We start from the raw sequence: 13347 nt of genomic DNA on the forward strand, positions 1-13347 counted from the left end.
CCACAATCCAGCACATACAGTCTGACAAACACCTACAAACAGACCAGTGGTGCAGTGGCAGCATAATAAGTGGTATACTACACTCACCTAAAGGATTATTAGGAACACCTGTTCAATTTCTCATTAATGCAATTATCTAACCAACCAATCACATGGCAGTTGCTTCAATGCATTTAGGGGTGTGGTCCTGGTCAAGACAATCTCCTGAACTCCAAACTGAATGTCTGAATGGGAAAGAAAGGTGATTTAAGCAATTTTGAGCGTGGCATGGTTGTTGGTGCCAGACGGGCCGGTCTGAGTATTTCACAATCTGCTCAGTTACTGGGATTTTCACGCACAACCATTTCTAGGGTTTACAAAGAATGGTGTGAAAAGGGAAAAACATCCAGTATGCGGCAGTCCTGTGGGCGAAAATGCCTTGTTGATGCTAGAGGTCAGAGGAGAATGGGCCGACTGATTCAAGCTGATAGAAGAGCAACTTTGACTGAAATAACCACTCGTTACAACCGAGGTACGCAGCAAAGCATTTGTGAAGCCACAACACGTACAACCTTGAGGCGGATGGGCTACAACAGCAGAAGACCCCACCGGGTACCACTCATCTCCACTACAAATAGGAAAAAGAGGCTACAATTTGCACAAGCTCACCAAAATTGGACAGTTGAAGACTGGAAAAATGTTGCCTGGTCTGATGAGTCTCGATTTCTGTTGAGACATTCAGATGGTAGAGTCAGAATTTGGCGTAAACAGAATGAGAACATGGATCCATCATGCCTTGTTACCACTGTGCAGGCTGGTGGTGGTGGTGTAATGGTGTGGGGGATGTTTTCTTGGCACACTTTAGGCCCCTTAGTGCCAATTGGGCATCGTTTAAATGCCACGGCCTACCTGAGCATTGTTTCTGACCATGTCCATCCCTTTATGACCACCATGTACCCATCCTCTGATGGCTACTTCCAGCAGGATAATGCACCATGTCACAAAGGTCGAATCATTTCAAATTGGTTTCTTGAACATGACAATGAGTTCACTGTACTAAACTGGCCCCCACAGTCACCAGATCTCAACCCAATAGAGCATCTTTGGGATGTGGTGGAACGGGAGCTTCGTGCCCTGGATGTGCATCCCACAAATCTCCATCAACTGCAAGATGCTATCCTATCAATATGGGCCAACATTTCTAAAGAATGCTTTCAGCACCTTGTTGAATCAATGCCACGTAGAATTAAGGCAGTTCTGAAGGCGAAAGGGGGTCAAACACAGTATTAGTATGGTGTTCCTAATAATCCTTTAGGTGAGTGTATATGGGGCAAATATAAGACCCATAGGACAAAAGCAAAATTGCAGGTGTTAAATCATCTCTCACAGTGTTAAATTCAACACCGGGAAAGTGTCTATATGTGTCCACTCTAAACCGATTTAAATTACATTTTGACAGTGTTACATTTTTAACACTCTGCCAGTCTGACACTGTGTGTTGTTGAATTTTAACACTAGATATTTAACTCCAATGTTTCAAAAGTAAATGGTAAATTAACTCCAGTGTTATATCCAACTGTAGTACGTCAATCCTTCAATGTATAAATGAACAGTGTGTTAAGGTGTTTTCTTCACCTCTCTCCCACTCCCATCCCCATCCCCATCCAAAATAAAAATAAAATAAGGATTTGCTTCTTATAATTAACTCTTCCATAAATATATACCCAGACACAGTCAGCCAAGCAAACTGGTCATGAATATACAGTTAATGTTTACAAGCACCACCACAAGCAGAAAAATAGACAAAAAAGACGACTTAGGGTAGAAAAACAACACAAATATAAATATATTCTCGGGTAAAGACGCGTTTTACCCTCAAACAATAATTCCTTTACAATAATTAACATTTATACATTTTCAAGAAAATCAACAATTGTGGGAATGGTAAGTTCTTTGGTTTTACCCCAGTACAGTGTAAACCCCCATTAACACCGACTCTGTAGATTTTGCTGTGTGTCCGCTAGTTCAATGAAAGCAGACGCGGATTGTTCAAAGCTTCATTTCTATGAGTCTCGCTTATATTATGGGCACTTTCATCAGATGCCTTGATGGGTTAATCTGTTTCTTCTCTGCAGAAACTGTCGACGCATGTGCAAAAACTGAGCTGAGGCCAGAAACCGTTTTCAGTTCAAGATGCTCCAGCTGTTTTCCTTTGCCTTCACGTTGACGAGCGCTGACCGCCGTGTACAGTAATGTGATCCTCTGCGCGTCTCTGGTGCTCAAGCTGCCTGTCCGGTGAAGTGGGACGGGGGCTGCGGTGCTGGCGGTGAAGACTTGCAACACCAATTCAGTCAAACACAGGTTGAAAGAGTGTTGCAAGAAGAAGATGTTTGACCGGTCCTAGCAAACGGTGGACATATGACTTATTGTGCGTCTTTCCAAAGGAGAAGCTGCGCAGTCGGCACGCCGGCGATGCAGTGTCATCTGTCCGCAGGCGGGCGGCGGGGCGACCCCGGGCTGCTCCTCGCAGTGTCGCTGCTGGGCGCCGCGGCTCTGCTCGCTGGGATCCAGGGGGCCTCCGCGCTTCCCATCTGGAGCTCGAAGGTAGGGAGGCTCTCCGGTGCGCCATGGCCACTTCTCCCCAAGTCGCCCAGGTTGCTTAGGGCGCTTACACTTTTATTACAGTTGGTCTCTCTGGACCAGTGCAGGACTCTTTTTTCCCCCTCTGTTGAGCATCTGCAGGAACGGAATCTGGAAAAGGTATTTGTCAATGCACATAGTCATTGCTGGCAGGGTTTTACTGCTGTGTGAACGCTTTAAAACGCCAATAAACAACGATTACAGAAAAGATGACTTTTTAAAGTAGAGCTGTTTAACACTGGATGTAGGCAGTTTTCTGTTCTTTTTCTAGCTTGGCAGGTTATGTTGGCGCCTTGATGAAAAAGACAGATTTAGCATGCATTTCCCCACACTGAAGCATTTCTTTATTTGATGTATTTATTTATGATGACACGTAACAGTCATTGCATTACTGTCTGTGTATCTGTGCAATCAGGGTATGTATTTTCTACAATGAGTTGTAATTCAAATTCAAGTATACTCATCATGTGAGCTGTCAACTGCACTATAGGCAGTTCTCAGAAAGTGCAGCTCAGGGCACCTTTGAAGGAAGTTCATGAACCCTGCAGGAGACCAAAACAAAAAACACAAACTCACATTGCACTCTCACACACAGGCACACATACAGAAGGAACTACAGGATTCATTTTTTAAGTCTGCATCTCCTAAATAATTTGAGTACCCAGGGCATAACCTTGTTTTGCCATTTGGCTGTGGCTCCTGGAACAATACGCCAAAGTTGGTGAAGGTTGGGATCTGATCCAGTACTAGGATTGTTGTGATTACACATCACACATACAAATCAGTTCTTGTGTGGTCAGGTAATTACGGATGCACAGACAACCATGTGGGACATATTCCACTGGACAAAATAAAGGACTTTGTAGGATGTTTGTAGGAATTTAAAACAAATTTTCTGGCTTCTTAGGCCATATAGTGTCTCTGCTCACCTGCATCCTGCAGGAATTATGCTGGAACAATTGTGGGCTTCCCAATGCTAGAATATTACTGGTGGAATCTGTGGTCAATATGAGGCTTGTGGGCGTATTGAGGCATCACTGCTATGCATCAATTTGTGGTCATCACTTAGACATTTCACTTGTGATTGAGTGATGCCTTTTGGTGTACTCCACTTTAGGTTTAATTTGAGTATATGACCATTGCAGCCCTTACTTTGTCAACCCGCAACCCCCAAAAAAGGAAAAAGAAAAAGGCATACACTCATTCTGAAATAAACCAGAGATTACCTGTGGCAGAAAAGACACCAATGAACATGAAGACGCCATACGAAAGTCTAAATTGAAATAACAACATTTGTCAACCTCCACCAAATTTTTTTATGGTTCAGCTGAGACCTCCTAGTGTGCAGGGAGACCAACTGGTGTCCAGAGACCAGAAGCAATGTGTCTTGTTTCGTGCGCTGGCTGGACTACAGTGGATTTGTAACTCATCATTTAACACAAGAAAAATACTCACCTCTCAGACTCGAGCGGTTAACATGAGCACAATTTACTAAAGCGGTTACTGTGCACAGATCTGTGATTAGAGCAGCCTGGATAACACAAACAGCTCCAGCCAAAGAATAAACACTTGCAAGAAATTCAATACCAGAGGCATGCCCTTTGAACATGTGTATCCATCCATTAGTTGTTAAACTTCCTACTGTTTTTACTGTCATACTGCATGCAGATGTAGATATTATAACCTAATAAGAACAAAGAGAGCGCACCTATCCGAGCCCTGGAATTATTATTATTTATTTCTTAGCAGACGCCCTTATCCAGGGTGACTTACAAAATATAAGCAAAATATAAGGAATTCCATGAGAAAAGTGATTTGAACAGTGCTAAGGGTTCACAGGGGATAGGAACATAACAACCCATGCAAAAAAAACTGTGATGCATTCATATATACAGCTCTGGAAAAAATTAAGCGACCACTTAACATGAACTTGGAGTGGTCTAATTTTTTTCCAGAGCTGTATGTTTTTTTTTTGTTTCCCACCAAAATGAAAACAATAATAATGCTTTCTTGGTTAAGTGAAAATAGAGAAACAAGTTTCTCTGTGACCAGACCGCTGATTTGGCCGGGCTCTGGTGTGTGGTGGCACTGTGTGATAGAATACAGATTCCGGAGCTCGAATTTGAATTGCCTCTTCCACGCATGGCACAAGTGGAGATTGTGGCCTGCTAATTAATATCAGTCTGGGGATACATTTTCAGTGGATGGCCACAGCCCTCACCAGAACAGAAAAGAAAATAAGACCTGGACTGAACTGTAAGAGAACTGAAACCAGATGGTAGGTCCTGTCCCAGGAGGAAAACCGATCCGGTTTCAAGAGGCTGCCGCTGGCTCAGCTCGTCTTGGAAAGTAAACACCTTTTCCATTTCAGACCATTTCAGATAATTTTCCCAAGGAAGTAAGCGAAGGAGGCCCAGGCAGTGCAGCAGCCTGAATGAAAACAGCTCCTGAGCGAGACTGGGCCGGGCTGTGCTGCACTGTGCTGTAAAGGGCCCGTGCTGGATGCTTGGAAGGAAGTAACATTCCTGTCCTGAACTGTGTTCCCTCTCCATCTGGGCTGTGGCTTTTGGCAACACTCTGAAGTTTTCTTGCTAAAAAAAACATGAGCTGGAAACCTTTCAGGAATGCAATTTATATTAAATGAATATATATATATATATATATATATATATATATATATATATATGTGTGTGTGTGTGTGTGTCTGTCTCTCTCTCTCTCTCTCTCTATATATATATATATATATGCTAGAAGATGAACACCTAAAAGCTGTGAATATAAAATAATAAACGTTGCAGGTGTGACATGGAAAAGGGAAGCTATAGATTGAAGTAAGTGGGAACATCTAGGGGAGGCCTTCATCAAGCAGTAATGGCTTATACAGGTTGAAACCTGGCTGAGCAAACAGCTGTTTTTTAGTCTCAATACACGACAAAGGGTGTCAGTCTTGGTTCCTCTGGGAGTGTAGTTGTGCAGATTCTATCAATATATTGAAAACCTTCCAGAGTTGAGGACCAGGAAAATATTATTTCCAACTCTGCAATTGAGGTGGAACAGGTGGAACTCAAACCAGAAGACTGCAGTCCCTCGCTGGCTGACATCTGGAATGAACACAACACTTGACTTCACACAAACAACGCTGTGTTCTGCTCTTGCAGTTTTGCAGTTTCCCAGATTTACCAATAGATACTTTCATGGTGGTCACCTAAGAGGACATCAGCACAGAGTGACACCTGTCACGTGTGTTTGCCAGTTTTCTCTTCCAAATCAAACCTGCACAGTGAGAGTGTGATTGCTCATGTAGGCAGACAAATTAGGTTTCTAAAGTTTTCGTAGCGCGAGTGAGTCAGTTCATATTGATAGTTAAATGCAGCTCAAATGGCATGAGAGAGAAAAGCTATTAAATTGTCACTTGCATGTGAGTGTAGACTTGTACAGGAAATGCAAGCTGTTTTGTTTCGCCTGACTTCACTGTGCTGTTCCTATAACTTGATATATTTTTTAATATATATTTGCTGATATATATTTGAACAGCCTCTTTTGTGAAGCTGCAGATTTAGCTACGTATACAATCCATTCTCCTTTTTATGAGGATTGCTACCCTGCTTTTGTGTGTGCGTGCGTGCGTGCGTGCGTGCGTGTATCATTCTACCATTTTAGTCGTATTAAAATTGCTTTCTGTCTATGTAATTTCAAAATATACTTCTAGCATTGTGGCCCATAAAGAAAAGATTGACTGGAGCATTTCAATCCGATTTGAGAAAGAAAAAACACAGTAGTGTGATTTTAGGGAAAGATCAAGGAACACACCGTCTCCCCACAGATTTTGCAAACAAACGAAAACAAAACAAACAAAAGAGTCTTTATAACGTGAGTCAGTGTACTACAACACTTTCTCACACAAGTGTTAGTGTTGGATCCCCTGACTGTAACAGAATCCAGTGGCATTGAATGATTGCTGTGGAAGTGAGTTACAGGTGGACACCGGACACTGAACTTGCTGCCAGTGATCCTGATTTTACTGACTGGTGTAACCCTCGGAGGCATGGTGGAGCGTGTAGAGCTGTACAATCCTCATGCTACATGCTACTTGTTAGGTCTTTGGAAAAATAGGGGAGGAAATCGCCTGCCGCCCAGTCGGCCTCTAATCTAAGCTCCGCTTGACCGAGTGGTGCCTGTCCTCCTTGGGTACTGAAGGAAAGGCTTTGTTTATCTTATGATGCAAGAAGATGGAAAATATCCAGGTTTGGGGAGGAATAGACAAGAACATTGATAAAGAAGAGAACAGGAAGCCAGAGAAGTCCCGGGCGAGTTCCTCTCAGGGCCAAGCCAGAACCCCCCTGCAGCCCTGAAAACCAAAAGAAAATGAACTGTTCTGGGAGGTTTGGGGCAGTGTGCAGCGTTCTCTGTGTAGGAAATGGTATGCGAGTCTGTGGGGTGAGGAGGAAACACAAATATGAAAAAGTACACTAGCGATCCATATTTCCAGAGGGAGACGAATACGCCCACAAAGCTTTGCCGATAAAGAGGCGTCATCTCAGTGCTCAGGCAGGGCCTCATCAGTGTCTGTGTATCACTAAGTAACAAGAAAAAGCCATGGGGAAAACAACGGCAATACAAAAATTAGGAATACAAAAGCATATGACTGCCATTATATTATTATGATATTACAACATAATTCTAGGAGCTTCTGAATTTCTCCAGGGTCGTTTTTATCATTTTGTCTTTGGGTGCTAGGCTGCGTAGACCAGCAAAGGAGGGGAAGTAAATTATGCAGACAGAGAAATAGGTGGGAAGGATGTTAACAGGAATGGCTAAATCAGTACATACATGCATACATACATAGGCACCAGCAAGCTCTCTTGATCCGTGTGTGGTGAGTCAGGAATACAGTGTTACTTACTGCCTCCCATTCCCTCATAAACATGGGGATTTGTTTCCATGACAATAAAAAATTAGGACAAAAGTTCAGGGGGAGGCTCGCTGTGGTTTTGGTGGGGGAGTGAAACTGCTGAGCAACATGGAAAAAAAAAGAAAAAAAAAAGCTACCACGGGGTGCACTCCTGGCCCAGCTGTGTTTTACTCACACTGTGAAAGGCTAATCCTACATCGCCTGGTGTTTAGAGTCTCTTTAGAGTCCAGGAGCCCAGGCTGTCCTGGTCAGCGGGCTCCTCACAGCCCCAGCATGTCAGCAGTTGTTTATAAGGGGATGTATTCTGTGATGAAATAAGGCTGAAGAATGTGTCTGTGTGTTTGTGATTGTCAATGTTGTTTCTTGCTGCACAAGTCAGTTAATCTTTAGCTTATTTCACAACAGGGCAACCCCATGGGATAGCAGGACATACACACTTGCATTACATTGGGTATTTCAGTGTTATAATAAACCAATTACAGCATCCACCATGGTTAACATGAAATAAAGTGAGGAACATCTCTACGGGAAATACAATGACACCGAAGAAACGAATCACTCACACAGTGAAGCAGTCCACTGGATATGGATGCTATCTGAGCACAGATAGGAGTTGGACTGTATAAATTGGGCCACTGATAAATGCTATTGTGCAGTACAGTACAATACATGGACAATCTTCTCGTGCTGTTTTGTTGTTGTTGGTTTGGTTAACTTTCTTTCTTTTTGTCCAAGGAAGAAGCTCAACCCTCCAGCGTGTTAGTAATTGGATTTCGACCCGAAGCCCTGTCTCGAGTGCTCCGTCTCTCCCGCAACAAGCGCTACACTCTCACCCCGGAGAAGTTAAAATGGGACAAGTTCAAGCTCACTTACAAGTAGGAAGCCGCTTTCATCTCTTAGCTAGGGCCTTTGAATGTTGTCGCTCAAATCACGTCAGTCAGAAATACTTTCTTTTTCAAAACTGAACCCCGATGTCTTTTTTTTTTTTTTTCTGTGGAGCATATATACTGAAACATCCTTCCTTGTATTGCCTCACGTCTTCTCGACAGGCTGCTGTCATTCCCCAAAAACCTGATGAATGCCAGCGACACGCGTAAAGGGATGGCCAGGGCGTTCAGCATGTGGAGCGATGTCTCTCCCTTCAGCTTTAGGGAGGTTCCTCATGACCAGGAGGCTGACATCAAGATAGGTGAGGCCTGTCCATGTCTGTGTGCTACCCTTTTCCTAAAGCCTGGTTTCAGCATAATTGTCCGTCTCTTTTCTTTCTTCCTTCCTTCTTTACTTTTTGCACTTGAAGCAGTTTTACCTGTTATACACACACACAAATTTAACCTTGTCTAATTTTGTTTACTTGATGGGATAAAGCCATCTTTACAACCCTGACACATGATACAAGTGCATCCTTATGCTGTGCCTCCCTTCTTGCAGGCTTTTACCCCATCAACCACACAGACTGCCTCAAGTCCTACCTGCACCACTGCTTCGACGGGATCACTGGGGAGCTGGCCCACGCCTTCTTCCCCACAACGGGAGAGATTCACTTCGACAACGAGGAGTACTGGATCCTGGGAGACATGCACTTCAGCTGGAAGAAGAGTGAGTAGCCCAGGAGAGCCGGGGAGCTGAGCAGCACTGAGGGGCTACGGCTACAATCACTTTCCCTCCACTGAAACGTAATCCCCACCAACGCATGTGGAGAAGTATTATCAAATATAGTTAATTGAAAAATCCCTAAAACATGACATAACTTGATTTGTGCAGCGAAGAAACATATGGAGGACCATCGGAGCTTGTTTGTAAGCAAGCTAGCACAGTCTAATGGGCCGCGCCATGATTTTGTTTCAGGAAAGCAGAAGCTTAACACACACACATAGTGATAATCATACTAGGTGATCTGGGCGTACGGAGTTTCAGCTCAGTCAGGCAATGAACTCGTTAATACCCGGCCCCCTTGTGCTGGGGCTTTGCTAGCAGGAAGATCTCAGGTTGTGATTGGCTGTGGTTGCCTGTGCAGGAGTGTGGCTGACAGACTTGGTCCATGTGGCGGCACACGAGATTGGCCACGCCCTGGGCCTGATGCACTCCCTCAACCCCAAGGCCATCATGCACCTCAACGCCACACTCACTGGCAGGAAACGCATCACCCAGGATGACGTGTGGGGCCTCCATCGGCTGTATGGTAGGTGACGCTCAGGATTGCAGGATTGCAGCACTGCAGCGTTCGGCACACACTGAAATATAATACTGTCTTCAGCGCTCTGCACAATGAACCTGCTGCAAATCTGGATCTAGAAAACTCTGGAGTAAAAAATGTTGTGCTCCCACAGACACATTTACCACAGCTACTGTATTTTGCCAGTAAGTGATTAAGTTAGTATAGATTCATCTTAGAAATAAACACATTAAAAGGACATCTTTGACCAGTCTATGTATTTCATATTTTCAGTTTCTCTATTAACTTAAGGTATTAGGACTGTTACTGTCCATCTTGTTAATTTGTAGGTCATGTGTACACCTAATATTACCTAGCTCCACTTTACAGACAAAATCCCTTTAGATTTTTAGTTTTATTTGTTTTTACAGTCACATTAAGATCATTTGGAAGATGTTTACAGAGTTTGGAAGGCAAAAAAACATAAAGCTTTCAGTTGAAACCATATGCATGCATTATGCTTCTTCTGTGCTTTTAATTCTGTCTGGCCACGTTCTAAATTCATTCATTTGGTTTGTCATAGTTTGCAGTTTTTGTAATTGAAATTATTATTTATTTTTTTTCCCATCTAGGGTGTCTGGACAGGTTATTCATCTGTCCTTCTTGGGCTCGGAAAGGATTCTGTGACAGCCAGAGAAAACTGATGCAAAAGCACTGCCCTGCTAGCTGTGATTTCTGCTACGGTAAGAGCGCAGGCAAAGGTCTGTCAGTGTAAACACGGCATCGTCCCCGCCAACCACACTGCTCCAGTCCCAAAGGCCAAGGACAGATGCATTATAGTGCTGCATCCTGGTGATTTTCTCGGAGCAACACATCACAGAGCAGGAAGTGAGTGAGAAGAGGCGAGGTCTTGAAGGATTTCCCCCCTTCTCACTCCGGTTGAGTGTTTTATTCTTGCTAGTTGTTGTGGGTAGGCAGCATTTTGTTTTCTTCGGGGAGGGGGAGCAACAAACGAAATAAGAACGGAAACTGTGAGTCAAACCCAAAGATCCCAAATCTGTTTCTCATTGTTGATTAGGAGAAGCCCATATTGCTGTGGAAAATTCCAGTGACTCCAAACAATTGGAATTTCAGACTTTGTCTTGTGGGCTAAAGCTGCTGCTGCACTAAAGGTCAGCTCTAGGTTTGGGTCGGCTTCAGAGATTTCAGTTTGTTTAAATGTACTGCATTTAAAAGTATCAGTGCAATATCCACTGGAGTGAAAGGCTGAAAAGAGCAGCCCTGGAAGCAGATGGCTTTCTTCCTTGTTAAAAGGCTTTTGTTTAAGTATGTATATACAGCTCTGGAAAAGATTAAGCGACCACTGCAATTTTTTCTTAAATCAGCATCTGTACATGTATGGCATCCATTCCATTCCATTCATATTTTTATTTGGAATTTGGGAGAAATGTTGTCAGTAGTTTATAGAATAAAACAAAAATGTTCATTTTACACAAACACATACCAATAAATAGTAAAACCAGAGAAACTGATGATTTTGCAGTTATCTCTTAATTTTCTCAAGCGCTATATATATGTGTGTGTGTATATATAAAAAAAAATATATAGAGAATTACATTTGAATTAAATTACATCGGACAGCAAGATCTACAGAGCTCAAATGCCTTCTGCATGAGAAACGAGAACAGATAATTTGGTAATATTTCTTGGGGAAATATAAGCCTTCGAAATGTGCCAACTTTTGTGGTTTTTATAGCATGCAGAAAAATAAAATGCCATGTAGTTCCCGAAAACAGTGCAGCACCAGAGTTAAGCCAGGTTAATTAAACGTGGCCTAGTGTGTCTCAGCAGTTCCCATTCTGTGTCCCTCTGTACAGAATTCCCCTTCCCCACTGTGGCTCCAACGCCTGTTCCTCCCAGAACCAAGACCAAGCTGGTCCCTGAGGGCAGGAAACTCACTTTCCGCTGTGGGAAGAAGGTGGCTGAGAAGAAAGGCAAAATTTAGTGAGTACTTCTGAATTCTTAGTTTTTCATTCTTTGTTTTGTGTAATGTAATCCCCAGGCACATGCATCTGAAATTGTAACGTTTCAGCTACATACAGGTTGACTCCTGTGAACGAGTGAGACTAGTGCCACGTTTCCACTTGGCACTCTGAGGTGGACCTCATTTTATTAATTATGAGCATTAGTATGATTCTTTCAATGATTGACTTTGTCTTAATAAAAAGTGTTTATTATATTATCGTTTTCCCCTAATTATGTGCCTGCCACTTTCTTGTGCAGTCCAATTTGTAACTTTCACTTTTCTCAGGGCAGAAAAAAGTCTTTAGTTAATATCCGAGACAGGATCTTCAGAAACAAATGTCTTATTTATTTTCAGAAGTGATACGTGTGAATACCTGTCTAGTTTAGAGGGATTAAATCTTAAATTCTTCCTGTTAATCTGTCCTTTGAAATACAGTATGTGCAGTTTCCTTTCCGGATGGCAATCTAATACTCTTTCTCAGAGAGAGATCAATTACCAGCTGTCAGCTAAAGTGCATTTCCGTCTGTGCCTCTGCAGCTGGTACAAAGATGGAGAGCTCCTAGAGTACTCCCAGCCCGGGTACATCTCCCTGAAAGACGACCATATAAGTATCGTTGCCAACGCCATCAATGAGGGCACCTATACCTGCATCGTGAGGAAACGCAACAAAGTCCTTACCAACTACTCTTGGAGGGTCAGGATTCGATTCTGACCAGAGTGCAGTCACCCACCCCATGCATAGAGCACTGTGGACAAACACGGAGGAAAAAGCTACAAAATTAAGCCCCTGCTTTCCAAATCTAAAGCACCACCCCCCCCCCCCCCACACAACCTTTGCTAAGAGTTTTTGTTGGTCTTTGTTTATGGTTTTTGGTTTGATTTTGAAATGAGATGGCTGTCTTGATTTGTAAGATGGTTGCAATCCAAGTAAAACATTTGAATAAAAAAAGATAAAACCCTTCTGGAGCTTGACCAATTGTACAACTCCTATTTGTTGTCTTTGAAACTCCCATGCCAAAGTTTGAAATTAATATACGAGTAGGAGATACTGATAAATTAAAGAAACAAAGAAGAAAACATTCCTACTGAATTACACAATGTACTGGCTCAGATTTTTCAATTTGTATTGTTTATTTTTCTTGTACTGGTTTACAAGTACACAGGACTAGCAATGTCACTGCATTTCCACTCAGATCACTATCCTATACTTATTGGTATTATTGGAAAATTGGCGAGTTAATGTCAAATAAAGGTATCAAAATTCACTGAGCACTTTTGTTTGATTTTGATCATGTAGTGTCAGTTTTAAAATTGTGTTTTTGTATTATGTCAATCTGTTTGTTCTTGGTCGGAAAAGTGGAAAGTATTGTTTGCCACTGTAATTTTAGTCACACTATCTGGCAGAAAATTATGTTTATCAGATTTGTCCCTAAAATATGAATCCAGGATTACTGCAATTTGCTGTCTGATTTTGATTCATGGATTTTGAGCTTTTTGTAATTCTCTCTTAAATTTAGGTTACATATGCATTCATTTTCTACTTTAGGATAGAGACTGTTAATGAATCACAAACGCAAGAAGGCATATCAGTGAGGGAGGAGGTGCTGTTTAACTTAATAGATGAAATCGCAGTGTTTA

At 42.5% G+C, this 13347-nt stretch overlaps 1 protein-coding gene across 3 annotated transcripts; it reads left to right on the top strand.

Annotated features, from left to right (window-relative positions):
- Positions 1 to 2028: 2028 nt before the first annotated feature.
- On the top strand, positions 2029 to 12974 carry mmp23ba (matrix metallopeptidase 23ba). Of its 3 annotated transcripts, XM_066691603.1 has the most exons (9): positions 2034 to 2340; positions 2424 to 2583; positions 8267 to 8406; positions 8581 to 8720; positions 8960 to 9127; positions 9546 to 9710; positions 10316 to 10426; positions 11561 to 11687; positions 12247 to 12974. In XM_066691603.1, the coding sequence occupies exons 2-9, from the start codon at positions 2452 to 2454 to the stop codon at positions 12419 to 12421; spliced, it is 1158 nt and encodes a 385-aa protein (XP_066547700.1). In that variant the 5' UTR covers positions 2034 to 2340; positions 2424 to 2451; the 3' UTR covers positions 12422 to 12974. The 3 variants fall into 3 exon arrangements, with proteins under 3 accessions (XP_066547701.1, XP_066547700.1, XP_066547699.1); XM_066691604.1 differs by lacking the exon at positions 12247 to 12974 and adding an exon at positions 10762 to 10855 and having other exon boundaries at positions 2029 to 2583; positions 11561 to 11673; XM_066691602.1 differs by having other exon boundaries at positions 2034 to 2583.
- The last annotated feature ends 373 nt before the right edge of the window (positions 12975 to 13347 follow it).

This window comes from Amia ocellicauda, chromosome 18 (genome assembly GCF_036373705.1).
Source record: "Amia ocellicauda isolate fAmiCal2 chromosome 18, fAmiCal2.hap1, whole genome shotgun sequence".
Lineage (NCBI taxonomy): Eukaryota > Metazoa > Chordata > Actinopteri > Amiiformes > Amiidae > Amia > Amia ocellicauda.